This window comes from Fistularia commersonii, chromosome 5 (assembly GCF_037954325.1).
Source record: "Fistularia commersonii isolate RoL2024-O1a breed Wild chromosome 5, RoL_Fcom_v1.0, whole genome shotgun sequence".
Lineage (NCBI taxonomy): Eukaryota > Metazoa > Chordata > Actinopteri > Syngnathiformes > Fistulariidae > Fistularia > Fistularia commersonii.
Window position 1 is genome coordinate 14,889,506 of NC_141288.1, and position 22,849 is coordinate 14,912,354.

General features: G+C 38.0%; 1 protein-coding gene across 1 annotated transcript in view; it reads left to right on the forward strand.

Annotated features, from left to right (window-relative positions):
- LOC147234174 (proton myo-inositol cotransporter-like) overlaps window positions 1-22,849 on the forward strand; it is a 62,061-nt gene that overhangs the window by 35,922 nt on the left and 3,290 nt on the right. Inside the window, exons 5-9 of the mRNA XM_086146970.1 lie at window positions 14,710-14,873; window positions 14,964-15,084; window positions 19,417-19,542; window positions 19,976-20,094; window positions 21,926-22,078. Of these exons, the coding sequence (XP_086003096.1) occupies window positions 14,710-14,873; window positions 14,964-15,084; window positions 19,417-19,542; window positions 19,976-20,094; window positions 21,926-22,078 (683 nt within the window). The remainder of the gene's footprint in view (window positions 1-14,709; window positions 14,874-14,963; window positions 15,085-19,416; window positions 19,543-19,975; window positions 20,095-21,925; window positions 22,079-22,849) is intronic.

The following is a 22,849-nucleotide window of genomic DNA, read 5'->3' on the forward strand; positions in this document are numbered from 1 at the left end:
AGGAAGCTTATATAGCTTAAAAAGTATTGGTCCAAGCACAGAACCTTGAAGTACACTGTTGTTTAGTATGGTGCATGCAGATAACATCTTGTTTACAAGTACAAATTGAGATCCCTCATATAGTAGTTGATCCAATCCAGTGTCGTCTTCTTTCGGCTTTTCCCTTCAGGGGTCACCACAGCGAATCAACTTTCTCCATCTAACCCTATTCTCTGTATCCTCCTCTCTCACACCAACAACCTTCATATCCTCTCTCACTACGTCCATAAATCTTCTCTTTGGTCTTCCTTGAGACCTCTTGCATGGCAGCTCCAATTCCAGCATCGTTCTACCAACATATTCACTATCCCTCCTTTGTACATGACCCAACCATCTCAGCCTGGCTTCTGTGACCTTCTCTCCAAAACATCTTAACATGTGCTGTTCCTCTGATAGACTCATTTCTGATCCTATCCATCCTGGTCACTCTCAAAGAGAACCTCAACATCTTCATCTCTGCAACCTCTAGTTCTGCCTCCTGCCATTTCGTCATTTTAACAGTTTCGAGGCCATACAGCATTGCTGGTCTCACCACTGACTTGTACACCTTTCCTTTCATTCTGGCTGATAGTCTTCTATCACATAGTACCCCTCACCCTTTTCTCCATCCATTCAAACCTGCTGGGACCCATTTCTTCACCTCTTTTCCACACTTTCTGTTGCTCTGGACTGTTGACCCCAGTACCTGAAATCCAATCCAGTGTAGTTACTCTAATCTTAACAAAATATTCAAGTCTGTTTCAAAAAAAATGTGTTGATTAACAGTATCAAATGCAGCACTAAGATCTAAAAGAACAGGAACAGAGATCAGAAATAAAAGGTCATTCATAACTTTGACCATCATGTCTCAGTGCTATGAGTGCTGTGTGTATCTTACAAATGTGTAGATTAAAAACACAGCTTCATAACTCATGACATAAGGTTTTAGTGATTCATCTTTGATAGTGAAAGACGGGATTGAATCAGCAAATTATGTTTGACTATTAATTTCATTTCCTTTAAACAAAAATTGCATTGAAATATCATTGAGATCTCAAAAAGACTAGTACCAGATGCTGTTTCTCTGTTGTTACTACTAAAAGGAAACAAATATTCAACAGCCAAATATTTTTTACCTTGGCTAATTTTAGTCTGGGGCACCAGTTCAGCACTTCTTTGGAGTTTGAAAGATCCTGATCTGTTCAGTCTTGTTGTTTAATTGGGTGGCTCAGGTGCACAGAAGAAAAGAGGAGGTTAAAGGGGGTTGGCAGGCTGACAGAGAGAGAAAATTGTGACAAGAGAGGCCAAAAGGTGGAGTTAGGACTTGTTCACTGTAGAGATGTAAATCAAAAGGTCACTCGGTATTCAGGGAACAGCTCGGCAAGAAGTCAAAATACAGGAACGCACATTTGTTTAATTGTCAGCCAAATTGTTTTATTATTAATTGCTAATTATGTAAATTAATGTATTTTTTTTCTGCTTGTATATATATTTATTTATTATTAAGTAAACCTTGATATTGTTCTTTTTTTTTTAGATAAAAATATTAAAAGGAATGCAGAATTACAAAAGACCATTTTAGATATACAATATTACTAAACTGGACAGATTAAATTGATATTTTTGACAGTCATAACAAAAACCACATTGCTGTGATAATGAAAGAATTTAACAACCACACAGTTTCTTTTGTCACTTCTGCTGTTACTTGTTACTTCTGTTGTTTGCAAGGAATATTCTGTACTTTCCTGCAAATGCTTTTGTAAATTTAAGAAATGACTTTCTGTCAGCATGGAGGGGATTCAATAATTGACTGCTAGATTTAGGTGAATTATTCCAAAAAGACAAGCAATTCAACTGTTGTTATTAAGATGTCTGTTAGACTATTAATTGGTGAATAAAGGGTCATTTACCATGCAGAATATAACAAAAATGTTGCATGTGTAAGAGGCAAGCATGGTCTAAAGAACCAAACATAATATCCAAAGACTGATACACATGGTAAACCAATCACAGCAAGGGGCTCCAAAGCAGGCTGGGCGATGACTAGAAACACCCGGGGCAGGATGTGAAGATGAGGACTGATTATTCATTAGTGTAAAATGAAGCAGGAAGTAAAGTAAGCCAGACAAAGGGAGAAGGTAACAACACAGTAGAATAATAACCTGTGAAGAACAACGAGAGCAGGCAATAATAATAAACTCCGAAGTCAAAAAATGAAATCAAGAGTCTAAGGAGAACTCTTGACACCTTTTTTCAGTCTCCTTCTGGTTGTAGTTTTTCATTGTTGGATAACTTTTGTGTCTTAAAGAGAAAGAAATGTATAATTTCCTCAGATTGCCATGAGAGTAATAAAAAAATCTTTTGGTAATAAACTGTTGATATGAACGATGAAAGACATCTAATGTCATCTTGGCCTTTGGGAAGCAAGGTCTGATGATGTTTTTGTAATTTTATGTACCAAACAACTAGCAACCTCATTTTGAAATTTTACTTGATTGCCAGAACTCTCATAGCAATGCCTTTTTGTACTGGTCCACTGGGCATGCATGCAATGAACTGTTCGGTACCTAAATTAACACTATTAACAGCCCATTTTAATTGGAGATGTAATAATGAGTATAATCTTGGGCCTTGATAACTTTCTGGTTGCTTATGGGATCATGTTAATGGTATTTTACACATAAGAGAAAGAGATCACTGTTGGCCTTACACTATTGTACAACAAATATAGGAGCAATGTATATTCAAAGGTATTAATTGTCCCAGTGATCACATTACTGTTTTATAATTATACCTTTTAATCAAATAAATAAAAGCCAAGGCTGTGGAAAATGTCTAAACTAAATGATATTAGTATGTGTGACTGTCATTTTATGTTGTATATTTGCATGTCCAGATGAGATTCACCTTTTAAAAATGTCTGAAAAAAAATTTAAAACACAATCCCACACACATCCACTGAAAGAGAGGAAAATCCTAATCATAGTTGTTACTCAATCAGCTAGCACAGGCCAAAGTGGTGCTATATACCTGCAATAAAAGAAATGTCATCATAAACCACATGATATCAAAAAAATTCAAAACTGCCTGGTTGTGAGAGGTGGGATTTAGCTTCTAGCTGAAAGCAGTTGCTGTGAACATTAAGTATGAGGCTGAGGAAGTGGGTACAGGTATTTTTTTCACAGCAGAAAAAAATGAACTAACACATCAAACCTGTCCTGATGAACTGTAAAGTTATTTCATGGAAAACATGTCTGCCTGTGTGTGTTAAAGTAATTATTTATCAACATCCATTAGGAACTAAAAAAAAAAAAATTGATTTCTTTTCTAAACATTTTCAACATTTTCTCTTCAATTTAAAATAAAATGAAAACGTCATGGGTATATTATTTATTCATTGCCTTTAAAATCATTATCTTGAATAAGTAATGTATAAACAAATGTACATAACAATTTAGTTAACACTTGTACAAAAGTGAAAATGAATCAATGAAAAAATATTTGTCTTTTATCTCATCAGATATTTGGATACATACATACAAAAAGTGCTTTCTTGCATCATGATGTTCATTTTTTGCAATATTGCCTAATTCTGCAGCAGTGTAGATCTGGTAATTCTGGATCATCTTCCTAAACTCTTCCTTATCTGTATTTCTTCCTCTGCTCTGTGCAATTCTATCCTAAATGTGGAACAATGTCATACAGCACTGGGTCAAATTAGATATCCTCTTCCCATCTTCCTGTCGGCCATTGGATCATTTTAATTCAATTAGCAGCATAATCTAACATGTAAAGGTCTGCATGTGTGTGTGTGGGTGCGTGTGTGTGTGTGTGTGTGTGTGTGTGTGTGTGTGTGTGTGTGTGTGTGTGTGTGTGCGCGCGCACCCGTGTGTGTGTGTGTGCGCGCGCGCACGCGTGTGTGTGTGTGTGTGTGTTTGTGTCTTGTCAGGATGTGGTAGCTGACAATGTTGGCATTACAGCTTGGTAAATGTAAGAAAGACACAGAGAAGGGTCTACCATTATCGCAAAGGAGAGAGAAATGGTAAGAGGGCAGGGGATGAGTGACGGTGTCCTTGATGGGGTGGAGGTAGGGTTGCATTTTGGAGGGTCAAAGTAAATGACAGTAAAGGTGGGGGCAAGAAAGTCTTAAGAAGAAAAACTGGGAGAGTAGCTGTATAATAAAGAACATCAGAGCATCTTCAGCAAAAAATGCACAGCCTATGCTTTTGCTATTTGTTAAAAACAATCTCAATAGATTTAATTTAAAATACATTTATTTAACTTGTATCTCATCAAGATACATTGTAGCATTTACAATACAATCTTATTTACTGCTCGCACATACTATTCTACTCACTTAAAACAAGTTAGTTGCCAATGTAATAAGCACAATATACTTGCCTGAAATAGGACTATTGGACACACATGTTGTTACTTTGACAAGCAGTGGGATCACAAACAATCTCATCATGGGCGTTACCTTGTGATGGGGCCTTGTATATGGCTCTGGTTTTGAGCCTTTATTTGTCTGCAGCACTTAACTTGATGGCTCGTTGGAATAGCATGCTATTTAAACGTATGCTCAATTGTTTGTATTTTAGGTGTTTTGTATTTTTTTGTAGGTACGTAGATGCAAGACTTTTGGAGGGAGGACATAATATATACACATATATATACATATATATAATTTATGCCAGAGCTTACCATCAGTCGATTAATCATCTTTAAATTTGTTGATCTGAAAAATGGCATTTTTCCATGAACTAAAAGGAGGTATGTCTCAATTACAGAGAGTATGATTTGTGAGTGAGCAATAACAACTCCTAATCTTATCCCTAAAGGCATTTTTATTAGTTTTGGAGATGCTGATCATATCCAATTGTCAATTGATATGAGACATGGATGTGTATGTGCACAGGTGTGTGTGGGCGTGCATGCATGCTTGCAGCTGTGTGTGTGTGTGTTTGTGTGTGTGTGTGTGTGTGTGTGTGTGTGTGTGTGTGTGCGCGCGTGCGTGCACATGCTCATGCACACTTTTGTTAGCATTTTTGCTGTTGACACAGACCAGTTGGTCCTCACAGATGGTCCCACAGACAAATGCCATGTTGAAAATGTCACAAAGCACCATTTTTATATGGAACTGTTGTGAGCTGGTACTTGACTGAATGTGATTTTGTGCACACAAGAGCAATTCCAGAATTGGAAGTTGTGTCTGTATGTGTCTGTTTCTCTGCTTTCCATTGTTCATAAGCAGCTTAATCATGCCAGCCTCCTCTGCTGTCTCCCATGTAGCCATAGCCTCATTTTTAATGAGAAATATTTCAATTTTCCATTTAATCAAAAACACATAACCACACTGCATACACACCTTCTCTTCAGCACAAACAACTCATTATATAAATGAACAGCAACAGTAGATGTGGTTTGTTGAGCAAGTTTATCCATCATAGTGAATGGTATAATGTGTGCAGCAGGAAACTGCAGTTTTGTGAGAAAATAATGCAGTAAAAGTGTCGAGTTCTGAGTGGTAAACATGACGCAATCAGGGATCAGCTTTGTGCCCCTTCTTGTTTACAGTTGTGATGGACAGACTGACAGATGAGGTTAGACAGGACTCTCCATGGACCATGATGTTTGGATTTGACACTGTGATCTGTGGTGAGAGCAGGGAGCAGTTGAGGACAATCTAGAGAGGTGGAGGTATGCTCTGGAAAGGAGAGGAATGAAGGTTAGTTGCAGCAAGACAGATTATATGTGTGTGAATGAGAGGAACGCAGGTGGAATGGTGAGGCTACAGGGAGTGGAGATCAAGACTTTGGAGGACTTTAGATACTTCGGGTAAACAGTACAGAGCAACGGAGAGCTTGGAAAAGAGTTAAAGAAACAGTTTCAAGCTGGTTGGAATGAGTGGAGAAAAGTGTCAGGGGTACTATGCGATAGAAGATTATCAGCCAGACTGAAAGGAAAGATGTACAAGACAGTGATGAGACCAGCGATGCTGTATGGCCTAAAAACGGTAACAATGATGAAAAGATAGGAGACAGAGCTAGAAGTAGCAAAGATGAAGATGCTGAGGTTCTCTTTGGGAGTGACGAGGATAGATAGGATCAGAAATGAGTCTATCAGAGGACCAGCACATGTTAAGATGTTTTGGAGAGAAGGTCAGAGAAGTCAGACTGAGATGGTTCGGTCATGTATAGAGGTGGGATAGTGAATATATTGGTAGACGGATCCTGGAATTGGAGCTGCCATGCAAGAGGTCTCGAGGAATACCAAAGGGAACATTTATGGACGTAGTGAGAGAGGATAAGAAGGTAGTTGGTGTGAGAGAGGAGGATACAGAGAATAGCGTTAAATGGAGAAGGTTGATTTGCTATGGCGACCCCTGAAGGGAAAAGTCAAAAGGAGAAAAAGAAGGAGGAAAAGGAGAACTGCTAAACAGAGCCTCTTAGTAACTACATGTTCACCCACGCAGACATTTCCACGTTTTTGCTAAGCATGTCTTCATATCATTCTCTGCCACTTCAGCCAAGCACAGAAAAAAAGTGATGTTAACACTACAGCCACACTATATGCAGAAAACCACACTCCATTTTTTTTGCCATAAACTGTATATGTCTGATTAGGTTCACAGAGAGGAACCCTGTGTTTTGCAGAAATTCCCTTGTCATATTTACAAGGTATATATTTACACCTTGAAGCTAGTTAATCCAACTAAGGTTTGATTCCCAGACACAGAGCTGCCCCCAGTTTGTTTTTTTAGGATCTGCAGGGTGTAGTATTATTGAATGTAATTGTTATAGATACAAATTGTGGTCCGTTTTAAAAGAACATCAAATAAGACATACAGAGAGCCGCAGAAGAATTTGACAAGTCAGTAAGCCTCTGAGCTTAAGCAAATATGTCTTTAGGTATTTGATATTGAGGTTCAGTAATACAATTACATACACTAAATATTCTATACATAGTTCTCTTCAGATATTAATCATTCTTTACAAAGTCTGTGTCATTGACTTTTGTTTGTTATTGCTATTTTCTTACAAAGCTGTTGGCGACCAAGCCCTGTTTAGTAATGGTGTTTGGTGTAGTTCACAACAATTTGAAGATTAAAATAAGTGCTTTAAATTGATTTTGATGTTCATGTTAACAGGAAGAAGGTTGTATCCTTCATTTTTTTTCTCAGTGTGTTTTCACTCTATAACTTTGGTGACTGAGTCATCAGAACAGGTTCATCTTTTTGCTGTTTCTATAGTAGTATAGAACTACTATAGTAGTTTCTATAGTAGTACAACAGCTTCACAGGAGTGTGACAGCAGCAGACATCACAGTAGAACCCTCCCTGTTGGACTGCAGGTCCAGTAACAGCAAATTTAACCTGAATCGTTGTTTCTTTTTCACTGTTGAATTATATCCTGATAACTTATTTTGAGCCTCCCAACTATTGGAGGAGGAGCCATTCAATTTAAATTCTTGACTAATTTGGTTTGACATTTTGCTAATGTTTTGTTTGCTGCTGCACAATTCTAACCATGTGCAGCAAATATGTGTGTGTGTATGTGTGTGTGTGTGTACGTGTGTATGTGTGAGTGAGCGGGGAGGAGTAGCGAGGGAGAGAACATAGTTCATGTGTTAAAATAGGCCAGTACCCAAGAGATTCTCCCCTTGGGTTTCTCTCTTTCTTTCTTCCCCAAAATCTCATCTTCTCCATCCTGTTGTTTGTGTTTGAACACCCTTATCCCTTCTTCTCATTTTTCTTGTACAATTCTTCCATCTCCAGCTCTCCCAGTTCCCTACTTTCTGCTTTTCCTCTCACACCTCTCCTTGTGGTGTTTCATTAACACATATGAGCACTCCTTCATTCATACCCAATCCCTCACCACCACCCCATTAACGCATACATGCATTATCCTGAAATTTAAGGTATAAAATAAATCCAACAAATCAGTTTGTCAGGAACCTGTGAGGTGACACTCGAGATTTGTCAATGAAAACCATGATTTGGATGACTGAGAACTCCTGTAGATAAAGTACAAAGTTGAAAGAAAATGATTATTAAAACTGATTATAAAAGTAAATAACTCAAATTTGGATAATCGGAACAAAATTAGCATTTTAAAATTCAAAGTATTAATTTGAAGTTCCTGCTCATGGTTACATTGTCAGATATATTTTTCTATCCAAATGACACTTCATTATATACCCCTTAAGTGATGATTGTTTCTACAGAGAACAAGCAGGAGATAAAATGAGTCTAAGCAGTCCAAGCTCCTTTCCCGTTGTGACTGGAACAGAGAATTTATCCACAATCACCTATTTTTCATGGTAACAACATCACTCACAGGTAGTGTAATCGAGTTATTGGCCTTAAACACAGATTGCACCTTGAGCCAAAATGTTCAGAGCCCTATAAAGACTTCTATGTACCATGTCATGAAATTCTGGCAATGAGTCCTTGCACCACTTCTCATATGTGCTTAAAATCCTGGTGGGACCAAAGAAAGAAAATGTTCTTGAGAGATACATATTTACTGATTACCAATCAATATTCCTATAATATCCTCAGGCATATATGATTTCCAACAACTGAACAAGTAACAATATTAAAGACCTGTCCTTGTTTAGTAACTGTGAAAACACTCACTTAAAAACAGATGTCATTAATTCCACTTTTAGTTGATGATAAGTATAATTGACTTCCTGACGAGATGGTGACAATCAATACAAGATGAAAAATCTGTGAGTACGTATGTGTGTGTGTGTGTGTGTGTGTGCTTGCATGCCTGAATATATTGGGTACCACCTGTCACTCTTTTCTTTCATTAACTCCCCAAGGCTCTCACTTCTCCCTGCGTTTCATTGCTTGTTTCCTTTCCCTTGTCTCCGGCTGCATCTGTCTTTCTGCCTCACTGGCATCTGCCTTGTCACTGTCTTTTAATGTGCTGAACGAAAGGTTTAAACCAAAGCATGCCATCCGATGTGCAGATCCAACTCTCCATTTTTAAAGTGGGCTGAAGTTCAAATCACATCTTATCTTATTTGTTCAATAATGGCGTTATCTCTAATCTCACAATAAGGATGGACAATTGGAGTCAATGCATGTCCAAATGGGCTTATTTCAACATTAATTTATTGTCCTAAGGAATTTACAAGGTAGGATACATCAACTGAACTAGTAAAAAAATTTCAAATGTAAACGCTCAGGGCTTTAAATAATCTTCATGTTATGTCCCACGTAAGCTGGTGTCAAAATGAGTTTTAGAAAATTTCAGAACATCAATCAACATCTCTCTGTAGCATATCTGTTAGTTTAGCTTCCTGGTAGTCACTTGAAGAAAGCTTCTTGCAGTGACTGTCTGGTCAAGATTTTAGTTTTGCTCAACTGTTGCCAGAATCTTTGTTGGATCTTTGTGATGAAGCAACAGCTTTGTTACATTATAATTGTCATTTAGGCTGAGGCAGCAATACTCTTTGTTTTTTTCTGACATGACTGTGAAGCTTGATAGGGAGAGTCAGGGTGCAGTCGATTGGCAGCTTTCATCAAAAAACAATCAGCTAATGGAGGAAGGTTAGGCTAAACAGAAAACACACACCTGCTGCCAGCCTGTTGCACTGACTGGCAGCAGAAAAAGTCTTGCTGCTCATCAGCGAAGATTTTGTGTTTAGATGAGCTGCAAGTGTGAAAGACAGTTGTTTCAGATTTGAATTGTGTTGATTAATAATAAGACATTGTATTTCAGATGAAGTTTCACAGGCTGCTGTTGCACTTGAAATGGCAAGACAAATGCAACATCTACACTATATATTACAAGCATAAACTCATTTATTAAGATTTTGTGTTTAGATGAGCTGCAAGTGTGAAAGGCAGTTGTTTCAGATTTGAATTGTGTGGATTTATAATAAGACATTGTATTTCAGATGAAGTTTCACAGACTGCTGTTCCACTTGTTGCAAGACAAATGCAACACCTACACTTGGATCCGCAACTTAATACCATAACTTAATTTTAACTTAACTTAAAACCCTAACTTGATATGTGGGTGCGAACTGCTCTCCAACCCTCTCCAGAAACAAGTCCAACTTACAACCGGCAATGGGAACCATGATCTGGCACCGATCACACAAGGACTAAACAGCCCATATTACATCATTCAGTACCCCATACTCCCGGAGCAGTTCCCCGCAGAACATGGTTAAAAGCATTCTCCAGGTCCACAGAACACATGTAGACTGATTCGGAAAACTCCCATGCACCCTCAAGGACCTTGCCAAGGTTATAGAGCTAGTCAACAATTCCAGGCCCATGACAGAAACCTCATTGCTCCTCCTGGATCCAATGGCGCTCACATATATATAAGCTGTATATTTTCCAGATTTTGTATATTTTCTGATTTAGGAACAGATCAAATTACTACCTACTGTTTCTGTAAAAACAAAGCACATATTTTCTGGGTAAAATGTGGTATATACGCAACCACCAAGAAAAAGTGGCTACAAATATTTTATCCACCCGGGTTTTTCAGCCCCAACCATGAATCCAGACTGTGCAGTGTATCGGTCAGGGGAGCTGTCCATGGCGCTGAAGCGGCACCTTTCGTCCCGCTGTGCCTTTTTTCTGTTTTATCTTGGATCAATATACAATCAACTATACACTATATATTATCATTTATGTTATACTATAGCCTATAAAGTGTGTAGTCATGAAACATCTGTTATCAAAGCTGTCAGTGAGGAACAGCAGAGAAGTATCTGGACAGAATCCTTCATGATTTATTTCTATAATGTATTTGGTTCTTGTCTTATCTTCTTTGGTGCTTTGATTTGGTGCTGAGAATTTATCATAGCCAGTCTATGTCAAAACCAAAACGGATATTATGTTACAAGAAAACTCTGGCAGTTTAAAAATTCTTTGCATACATTTTAAAGCCTTATCCTCATAATTTTATGACTGTCAGAAGAACTTAATTCTGTACAGCTTTCCGATCGTCATGCTAATTTTCACTAGCATGAAAATAAAGACCTTCACTTGAAGTGATAGAAAAAAATCACAATAAAAAACTTTCTATTCATGATCACAATTACATATTGAAGCGGACAGACAATCATAATTGCCAAACTCAAAGTGAATAATCATAACCCCCATATCTATCTGAAGTGGTTAAGGAAGCTGTCAGATGCTTCATATCACATATGCTTCAAGTTCTCGTAATTACCCCAGGAGACAAATAAAGTTATTAGAATTTGAGAACGTGGGCGCTGAGAAATAGGATCTGCACATTATCCTATGAGGAAGAGCAAACACAAACATGCACTTGGCATGCAAAGTAATCATTGGATTGTGAGATATTTGTAGAAAGAAAAATACTTCCTTATTGTCATCTGCAATATGAAGTTGCATTAGGGTGTCCTGGAAAAAATAAAACTCTTTCATAGTTAAATGAAAGAAAATTGGTCTAAAAACTCCTGGATTGGAGTGCAGTTAACAAAATCAGAGTAAGACAAGAATGGTTCGGTTTTGTTCACTACAGACCTTAAAGGTGGGGAATGAATCAAGCTGTGCTTACCTCTGACAATTCTGCTGAAAGCCTTTCATTAAACTAAGACCGCCCTTTGAATGGAATAGTCAGTATTTGATAACAGCCCTTTCCTTCAACTCGCAATTTATGGATATGAATTTGATTATTGAGCATTTAACACAAGCGTTTTTATGTGTTTTCTTGAACAGATGTAAGCTGGCCCGAGAAATCTATTTTATTTGTGACTCTCCAACCGGGCACCACATTCAGGTATGACAGCAGTAAGCTGTCCGCTTGAGGTTTGTCATGGTAATTTCACATAATATAAACAGTATGGTAGTTAAATGTCAAACCTAATCAAATGCACTTAGGATGAGTTTTACGTTGCAGGGATCACCGGGGGGAACCTGAAAAGCTAACCGAATACTGAACATAAGTCCATTCATTAAAGATGCACTCAGCCACTGTCAGCCAAAACGGTTTTTGTCACCTCTCCTCGCCGTCTGTTCTGTTCGCACTGAAATAAAATTCTGGTCTCATTAATATCCCGGGCTCTATAAATGTAGAATAAAATAAATGCTCAACACTGTTGCAGCCAGTGAACAGCATGTTGGATTCATTCTCTGTTTCTACATCATGAAATATGTACAGTGCCTTTTTGAAGATGAAGAATAATTAGACAGACTGAATAACTGCTGTGTCATCAATTATTAAATTAAGACACACATATGTAGGGTTGTTCAATGCATAAAGGTGGCTACACAAACTTTAAGTTTGCCTTTAACACCAACACAAAACTGACACTGAACTTCCATGGACCATAATGCCCCTGACCTTAACCACGCCCCCAGCCCATATTCCCATGGGGTGAGAGGCCACGCGCGTAAGTGTCAGCCACAGTGTGCTTGCTTTAAGACATTTTTATTCTCCAGTAGGTTAAACATCCTCACCCTAAGGCAAATCACAGTTATCTTATTATTTCCAAGATTTTATAGTTTTGCTTGTAAAGTCTCTTTTAATGAGAAAAGTCATTGTGTGCAAAATAATCCAGCAAATGACCTGTCCATTAGAAGTTACAAATATTCTGCTCGAAAATTGTAACATTATCTTACTGTGTAAAAATGCTACTGTCTGAGGTTTTTCTTTGCAAAGTACTTTTTTTGGGCAAAGAAAAATAACCAGAGACTTTTTCTTCCAACAAATTCTGTGGTAAGTTAATTTTATAGATCTAATGTTCTTGGTGTTGACAGATCATTTCATGTTCTCAGGTCCTGGCGGAAATCTTTCAAGTGCATACAGTGCATACAGTCATCAAAATGTTTTAATTTAGCCATGTCTCCTCATGGTTTCTGTGTTGCGCAGCCAAAGAAGTCCCCGGTAGGAGATGCAGCAGGTTTTTTTTTTTTGCTGTAGTTTTCTTTTTCATTTTTTTTAAAGATCCAGCTGCAGTCACACTATCCATACCCGGCTGCCATCAGTGACAGGAGGTCAAGAGGGCCACTTCCCCTTGCACTCTTTTTAACATCAAGTGTGGTGGCTAATGCTGAAGAAGGAATTGTGAAGCCTTTTTCTTAATTCCTACAACATTCTAATCTTAGGCAACGAGATTAGATGCTTGAACATCATGTTGAGGTTGCCTGAAAGTTGTGTTGAATAGAAGTAAATGCAGAGCTTTTTTTGTCACAATAACTCCTTTTGCTGAAGTTTTATAAGTGAATTTCATCTAATTTCTTTGTTCTGTCTGACTGCATGCCAGAGTGGAATGTTATGCAAATGCCTCAATTGAACATCTTTGTTTTGGAAAAAGGAGAAACAGGGAGACAAAGACAGAGAAAGATAATGATGCTTGTGAAAAAGATGAAAAGCAGGGCCAACTTGAACTTGCTTTTAGAGACACAGTGAGGCAAACAATGTTTTTTTGTCTGCTTTTTTTAATTAATCATCTTTATATTTGTGATAAATCCGTCCCTTATGTGCACATGCACGCTCAACTCTGACTGAGATTCACGCTTTTCCTTTCCCTCAGGGGTATAATTACGTTCATGACACCTTCAATACGCCCCTTAACAAGCATGTGTCTGTATGCTTTTCTGAATTTCTATTTCTTCCATGATGTCATAATTGAGGTGGGAGAGATATTAAATGCGGATGTGTGTGCTGTTGACCCCAGCTGGTTTGGAGCCATGTTGATGATGATTGGAGGTAATCTGCCTGCAAGGAGCAATGTGGTGCCAAAGCTGCCAGTATAATTATGTACGAAGATAGAAAAAGACAAGAGCTTTTGGAAGTGAACATTGGGGCTATTTATAATCAAACCTATTGAGTGTATGGGCGTGCGTTCAAGTGGAGAGTCTGTGATAGGTGGATGATGATTGGAAGAGTGGCTGGGAGTGTTTTGTGTAATTGTACATTTTTTTTGTCACACATACGGCTTTGTGTTAGAAATGAGATCCCTTTCTAATGATAGAAAGTATATTGAATCGCATAATGTTTATAACATTTTCAAATAAAGGTACCATTGGATTGAATGGTTTTAGTTGGCTTTTCAAGGTGAACGCAATAAAAAAATTAATTCTCTAAATCAGAAATTTCTTGATCCTGAACCACCATTATCTGATACACTATTGCTGTTGCTGTGAGTATTACATTGAATTCTCAGTGTTTGCAATACTTACCCACACACCGATGATTTCACACTAAACTCTTGGTACCTACTCAAAAACATTCCTACAGTACTGAAAAGCATATCTCTTTATACAAGACAGACAAAACACAACCAAGACTGTAATTAATAATCTTTGGAGGTTCTGAAAAGAAGACACTCTTAATATTTGGTAGGAGCATCCCAGTTAAGTGTTGTTGGACCTAATAATGCCCAATAATTCAACGGCCAATTGCCCATAATGTGAAATTGGCCGTTGCCACATATTTACTCTGGTTAACAGAGGATTTGATATCTTTTGTGAACAGTTCTGAGCATAATCCTGACGGAAATAATAAAAAAGACCCTCGATATTGTTAGTCTGATCTGCACAAACAGCTGTATTCCTCTCACTAGTGTGCCGCCTGTTGTTGAGTGCAATTTCAAAATTGATTCTAGCAACAAAAAAAAAACAATTATTCTGTATAATCAGAACAGTGTCAAGTACATTGATTTCTGCTTTTGTTGCTACAGGTATTACAGCGCCACCATTCTGCAGATGTCAGGGGTGCGGGATGACAGGCTGGCCATCTGGCTTGCGGGACTCACCACACTTACCAACTTCCTGTTCACCCTACTTGGAGTTTGGCTTGTGGAGAAAGTGGGGCGCCGCAAACTCACCTTGGGCAGCATCATAGGTGAGATGCAAGCACAAAGATGTTCATAACAAGTAGAAAAATCCCCTTATATTACAATTTGATTTGCCATTGGCATGCCATCTGTGACAGGTACGTGTCTGAGTTTGAGTCTTCTGGCAATCGGCTTCCTGCTATCTGCCCACCACAGTCCTCCTGTCACCCTCCACCCATTGGACCCTATCACAGCCAACTCCACCTGTTTCAAGTACCAGTGAGTATACATTGGTATCAAAAGTGACCAAATCCTCGAACAGAAACATTAAAACTGGATCTCGCCAACCTTGTCTCAGCTTGTCTGGAGGTATGCTTCTGCTACAACCCGTGTTTCATAGTTGTAAAGAAATGGCTTGTTTTCTCTCATTGTATCCAAATATAATCTCAATTTACTGCTCCGTTGTGGTGGATGCTGGAGCCAATCCCAGCTGCCACTAGGCAAGAGGCGGGTACACCCTGGACTGATCGCCACTCTTTTCAGGGTCACATATTCAGACAGACAACCATTCCCTCTCTCATTCGCACACCTGGGCAATTTTCCATTTTTTTCCAATTAAACTGCTGCATGTTTTTGGACTGTCGGAGGAAACAGGAGAATCTGGAGGAAACTCTGCACATAGAAGTAGACACTGGAAAAGAGCTTTACCATATGAATGACTTGAGCTCTATTACTTGAAAGCAACCTATCAGAGACTCAGTATAGTTTCGGATAAGCTACTACTCTGGCAAAATAGGTTAACATTTGGCCATGTGTAGGCAGCAGGATTTCAAAAGACCGGAGACTAGAAGAAAACGAAAAGGAAGATGTGAATGAAATTACTTTCTTAGTGAATAGTATCTGTCATGACACAGGAGCAGAGACTCTCACAGAGAGCAAAAGAAGCACCTTAAAACCTTTAAAATCAGTCCGACTCAATGTTCCCTCTAATTTTTCATATGTCGGGGCATACAGACAACCTCACTGAGTACACTGAGGACCACTGTGAGCAACATTAGATGTGCGCGCTGTGGCCACACATCAGTATCACATCCAGGATCATAGCTTCAATTTTGTCCATATTTTTCCATCAGAAAACTCGCTTACTACTTTAGCTTTGCTGCATGCTTTGCAGAGCAGACCTTTCTCACTTGAAAAAGAAAAAAATCTCACCCAGTTTCATTGCTTGTTCTTCTATTTGCACATACTCCGACAGCCATTCTAACTTAAAAGAACTGCATTTCTTTTTTACTTTGGTTTGGGGAGTGGACGTATCACATTCACTGCTCGTTTGGCCATCATAAGGGGTTAGCATTAGTGCCACTTAACTCTGACGCACTGTTATTATTGATATATGGCGTGTATGGGCAGAGCATGTGCGCAAATACTGTCAATGCCATGATTGGCTCGGTAGCGTAATTGCATCGTATCGTATGATGGCTGGACACCTGTCACTCACTGAGTTTCACAGTAAAATTATACAGAAAAACAATGTTATATATCTAATTCATTTGCAGTGCGCTCACTGCGCTGGATAGGCTTTCTTGTGCGCTGAGAGTGTGCGAGCAGTGAGCATTTGTGCAGTTGCGCAGCTTAGAGGGAACATTGGTCTGACCTCTAACTGGAATGGAATAAATGAGAGACAAAATGGAAAGGGAGACCATTTTCTGTGATGACGGTTCAATGTCACTTCATTTACAAGTTAAGAGAGATGAATAGAAAAAGCTCTGGCTTACAAGAGGAATGTAAGACATAAAAATTAAAGCCCATTTGATGTAATTCAAAAAAATATGTATACATATATATAATATTATATACATAATATTATCCATATAATCTTATATATATAACATATTTTATCTATTAAATTCATTATAGAAATAAGCATCTGAAAGAACATTTCCATTCCTTCTAGTGCAGTTCAGTTCTTTGTAATAGCTCTCCAGTTTAGTCATGCCAGAAAATTGTTTTAAATAGGAAAGCACACTCAGTGTTGAGTGAGTCAAAGGATTAAATTCTCTTTAAAAGCTTATTTGTGCTAGACTTGTGGCACCTCACGCATAAATCAATCAGGGATTTCTAGAATTTATAATGGATTAACAATTGTGCCAGTTCAAGATAGGCAGAGGGAAAAATCTGATCTGAAAATAATCTACAGTTAGACAGGACTGAAGACTTGGGCACTGACAATTTAATGAAGCACTTATTTCTGGTGGTCTTAGAATTTAACTTTGTTTTCAATCACCATCATCTGTAATTGAAATAGTGGCATAAAAAGTGTTAAGGTTCATACTGTGGTTGGTCCTGCTAACAAATGTTTCTATGTTGTCAGAATGACTCAGAAGCACTGCATGCCGTGAAATCTCAACACTTAAACAGATGTGCTCTCACCAAACACAAACACAGTAGCAGCGCATTGCAGCTCTTTATTCCCCTGTTCTGTTTTCAACACTCTTTTAAGGATAAAGCCTGTTTTTCACATTGCAGCTTATAAAAATATAGCCCTGCTGTGGAATGAAGGAAAGCTTCAGTAACATCTACCTTTCTGTTACATTTAAAACATTTTTGTCTGTTAGTTTGAGAAAATCTGCATGTTATTGACTATTTTGGTTAAAGCTGTTAAGAGGGAATTTTTTTTTTGTTTAGACAGATATATAAGAAGACATGTAATTAATAATAATAAATTCAATGGGAAAAATGAACTATAGCAATGAAGATCATTTCTTATTGGTTGCTGGGAAGAAGATGGTTCCTCGCAACTGCATGCATTCATTTCATTGTGCAAAACGGGGTGTTAGGGTTTCCAAGACTGTAACTCATAATATCCCCAAAAAAATAAAAAAAAAAGATGCAGCACTTTTGACTCGTTCATGAAATGGAAATGTGGAAATCATCATTAGATAAAATGATTTTACTCTAAGCTAGTGACTGAAGCTGCTGAATGCAACTACCTTTATCTATTTTATCTTCTAGCCACACGTGAAGGCAATGTAGTAGTAAATTCATTTGTGTTTATCACAAATGATAACTGTGACAATAATTATTTTTTGAGTCAGAGATAGAAAAAATTGAGTAAAAGTACTATGCTCAGTTGAGACATTTGGAGCGTTGGGTTATGATTCCTGGTGGGATTGATCGGATCAATGTTTTTTTTTTTTTACATGAACAGTGAAATGTCATCGGCTTATTAGTAATATGTGAAATACAATTATAAATCAATGTTTTCTGACAGGATGAACTGATGAAATGTAACTACACAGCACTTCAGTTGTTGCTGGATAAATGTTTGTTATTTTAACTTTGCAAGACATATCAAATATCTCATTGAAAATAAATGTCCATGTAACTTTAATCATGAGAAAAAAAACCCTGCCAAATCAGCTACAATTCACTTCATTGTCTCCATTAGGAAGAGAGATCAATATACAAACACGAACACATACAGACACACACGCATACACATACAGCCCGAGTGTTTTCACATGTGGTATCAGATACTACTTTGTTACAATTTTCTCTCACTTACACCAATACAAATGACAATGCTGTGTAGATGGCTTTCATCATAACAACAAACACAGACTAATGGACTCCTTGCAGTGCCCACAAGCAAAGACACACCACCACTGACACACATAAATGCAGAGAGTGGCAATTTAAGTGGATGAGTGCTTTTACCGCATGGCAGTGGCTTCACTGAGTTCACTCTACTCCTTATGTGCCTGCACATCCCCTCGCTGACCAGGGCCACATCTTGAGAACTCAAGGCACCGGGCCTCATCACATTATATTTAACCACACGCTCTTTCAGAGTCCCCACGACAATTTGACTGCTCTGCCTGTCTGAAAGCATGATCGACGACAACCTGATAGACAAATATCTTTTATGTTGTATTTCAGTTAACGATTCTCTGAGACGGTAATGATGTTTTATAACAGTACTGGCTGTTGAGCTTCAATTTCTCATTGGGCATTTCTGTAACATTGTTGTACCCTTTGCAAGCCTTAGCTTTGCAAAGATTCTTACCAGGCACTTGTAAATAAACCCTAGGCTCCTCAACAACTGTTGCTGACAGATTTGGTTGGCTCTACTGAGCTAGATGATAAGCTATCTAAAGTATATGTTATTAATAACCTTCAGTCTATTGCAGTCAATTTAATTTTTTACAGGAGCTAAACATTCATTGTCGCCTCCCTCAGGTACCTGTGTTTTGTTTTGTTTCGTTTGTTTAAATCTTGTTGACCCCAGTGTGTAATTAATGGAAGCTTATGGCCCACAGGGAGGCTACAGACTACAAAATTAGGGCTTTGAGGCAAAGCACACATTTCACGCAGTTCCTATAGGATAATGCTAAATAACAAACCTGATGAAACTGGATCTGTAACATCTCAGGGGCAGCAGTTCTTGCTTCACAAGTTTTCAAAAAGACAACATGTTCTTTTATTTTTAACACAAAAGTGTTAATGCACTATACCAAAAGGAAGAAAACAGTGAAGGAATGTGACAGAAAGAACAGATTAATCGATTCTACCCTGGTTTATAACAGCTAACGTCTCCTGCTTCTCTTCCAGGCTGTGTGAGCCGTGCATGTTGGACCCTGGTTGCGGTTTCTGTTATTCTGAGAACGGCTCAACACTCCTCACCTCCTCCTGTGTACCCGTCAATAAGGCGTCCACTGAGCAGGCAGCATGGGGGAGGTGTGTCACAGGAAGCAGCATGTGTTTAGAGAGCAACAATGAAGGGAAAAGTGTGGGGGAAAGGCTTTTTCACAAATAATACTCTTATTGCGGTTTGTAAAGGAGGCTGTTTAAGTGCTCTGGAGACATGCATGTCACTAAATGAATAATTACTAGTTACTAGTAATCACAGACATCGTCTCGTCTCCACAAAATCCCCTCATTGTTTCACAGAGTCAGAGCACACAGATAAGTGTTGACTTAATATTAGCTAAGATTATTGTAAGTTGTGATAATTAAAACCCAGTGGTTATAAGTGCAGAAACTTTTTCTCTATCGCAGGGAACATGAGTGTAACTAATTTAGAGGGGCTGTGGGGGTTTAGATGAGAGGACAGTCTGACAGAAGTTCAGTATGCATATAAAAGCCCTTATACTAGATGTTCCCCCTCCAGGTGCTCCAATAGCAGTCAAATGAGAGAGAATACCTTCTGGGCCTACAACTACTGTCCCACTTCCTACTACTGGCTGGTTTTACTGGGTCTGATGCTCTACCTGGCTGCTTTCGCCCCAGGTAGGAGATGACGGGACTCTGTCTGTAGAAATCCATTGTCACTGCCTAATTGCAAGCAATTTCATAACCATTTATATACCCAAGTAAAAGAAGTGCAGCTCTAGAGTCTCAAACATACAGTAGTTTGCATTATTCCGACTACTGGTACTTTGGATTTTCGGTTATTGAATTGCAATTTTTGTCAGTCACTTTGGATAAAAGCGTCTGCTAAATGACTGTAATGTAATGTAATGTAATATTCCATGGAGTTCTACTTTGTGGTTTGCAAAAATATGGAACAATCATGTATTCATCTTCTGTGATTCATGTGACTTTTCACGTGACTCCAATAATTACAATTGAACATGACCTGATTCTGTAGTTTTCTTCCCAGCATAAACTCAAGTAGCATGACCAGGGGGGAAAATTCCCAAATAATTTAATGAATACTTGAAAATAAGAGACAAACACATGAAACATAATGAATATGTAACATAGACCATCTTGCTGAGGAAAAAAAGTTTTCTCCTTTTCATGATTTTTGTAAATTGCTCACCTCAGGGTTCAAACCCTGTCTCTGGCTTACAGCAACTAGATGCTGCAGCATCTACACAACTACAAACTTCACATGACAGCTGAAACAAAACTACCGACACACAGTTGCAAAATATTGTCTCCTGACATGTAAAGATATTAATCCTGGGAGCCATAAAAGTGTCACAGGTGTTTTAAAGCAATTGCTGAGGTAAACATGGCTTGCAAAGGAGAAGTCATACAGAGCACATATATGAAAACAGAATTAAAGCATTGACAGTTGAATTCAGTTAAGCTCCTTCCCTCTGGAGCACCAGATACTGTGCAGGCACACAGTTTAATGTCTTACAGAATGAAACGGAGGCATTATTAATTGCATTAATAAGCTTTCTCTGATCAGTCAACTTGTCAGCTGAGAAAGATCCTATTGTTTCTGCTGTTAATCACTGCCAGTTCAACAAAATTCAATCAAAAACTTAAGCTTTATAACGACACAATTAAAGCTTTGTAATTATGCTTAAACTCCAATTTTAATGTTTAATGATTGCTCATCTGTTAAGGATGAAGAGAATTGTGACATTTTCTTCGCCCCAGAAAAAATGAAAGAATGCCAGTAGTTCTTTAAGTAATTTTTCATCAGTAAAACTAAAGTGAAAGTCAAAGTGGAATTGTGTGACTTGAATATCCAACACCATAAGAACACAAGTGGCATAATTTAACAAAATACTTGGAAATATTGTTTGAGCTGCATGTGAAACAGGAAATAACAGGAATACATAATAAATAAAATGAAGAAATACGTAAACAAATAAAAGACTTCAAAGGTAATTTTCCAGACAGCAAAAAATGTAAAATGTAGAGATACCTTTAATCTAAAATAACCATTAGGGTGAGTCAGATCATGTACAATTTTTCAATATCATATTTAAAATTAAATGTTAAAAAAACATGTCCATTTAACGTATCAGCTACTACTACAATATGTACTTTTCATAACTTATGTTATAATGTTTACTTCCTCCTTAAGCTCCCCTGCAATGGCTAATAGCCCCCATAGGGTAGCCCAACTCACATTTCTCTATTGGGGCTTATTTACTAACAAAATATAATTAAGAAAATGATTTGTTTCACAATTTATACATCTCCTAAGATAAGTGTTAAAAAAAGTTTAATATAAACTCCAGTTGTGTTTGTGATTAATAATTTGAAGTTTTCTCCTGTTTAAGAAGTCTCTGCCAGGTTTAAAGGATGTAGTTTAGATTTGTTTTCATCCTTGGCTTGATGCTGTATTCCCACAAGCCATTTGTGTCTATCTCAGGAATGGGTCCGATGCCCTGGACCATCAACTCTGAGATCTACCCATTGTGGGCGAGGAGCACGGGAAACGCCTGTGCAGCAGGAGTCAACTGGACCTTCAACATCTTGGTCTCGTTTACCTTTCTGCACCTGGCCCAGTATTTCACATACTATGGTAGGTTTTTCAGTTGCATACATTCTCAAAGCTAATAGCTTTAGTCAGAAGTTGCCTCTTCCTTTGATATTGAGCTTATGTACCCTCAACACCCCAACACCCCACCTGTCAAATTATGCATGACATTCTTGTGTCATTGACAACCAGGATGGAGCAGCTTCCTCATACCCCAAGGATTGGCCTGTCACTTTTTCAAACTGAAACCCTCCTCCATAAGTCCTCAGTCAACATTGTTCACCAGCAGGTTCCTCCTAAGACAGGAAGGAAGTGACCTTTCATGACGCTGGCTATCGATCAGTCGGAGAAGAATCTGGATGCATCCTGGGATGATACATGATGGGTTGATCATTAATCGACTGATTTATTCATTCCTTTATATAAGTCTCATTCCCCATTAAGACAAGGATTTTTTTCATACATTACTCACAATCATGAACCGAAAAAGGAATAGGCTGAGGCTTATTTTGTCTTATCCCATACAAGGATACATAAACTCAAAGCAAAGTGAAAAGGAGAACAAAGGAAATCCAACTAAAATAGAATAGACACTAACCTACACTATTTGTTAATTTACATCCCCATCAATGAAATTAGATTTAGTTATTTATTCTATATGACTTCTACAAATTGAAACCTTATTTAAGTACTGTGTTAACAAAGTGCTAAACTAAGCTAATCCTAACCCTTCTTTTTGCCAGCTTTGGGCCAACATTAACCAATAAATAATGAACTATGTGTATCATGAAATCATAATAAATACATTTTTTACGT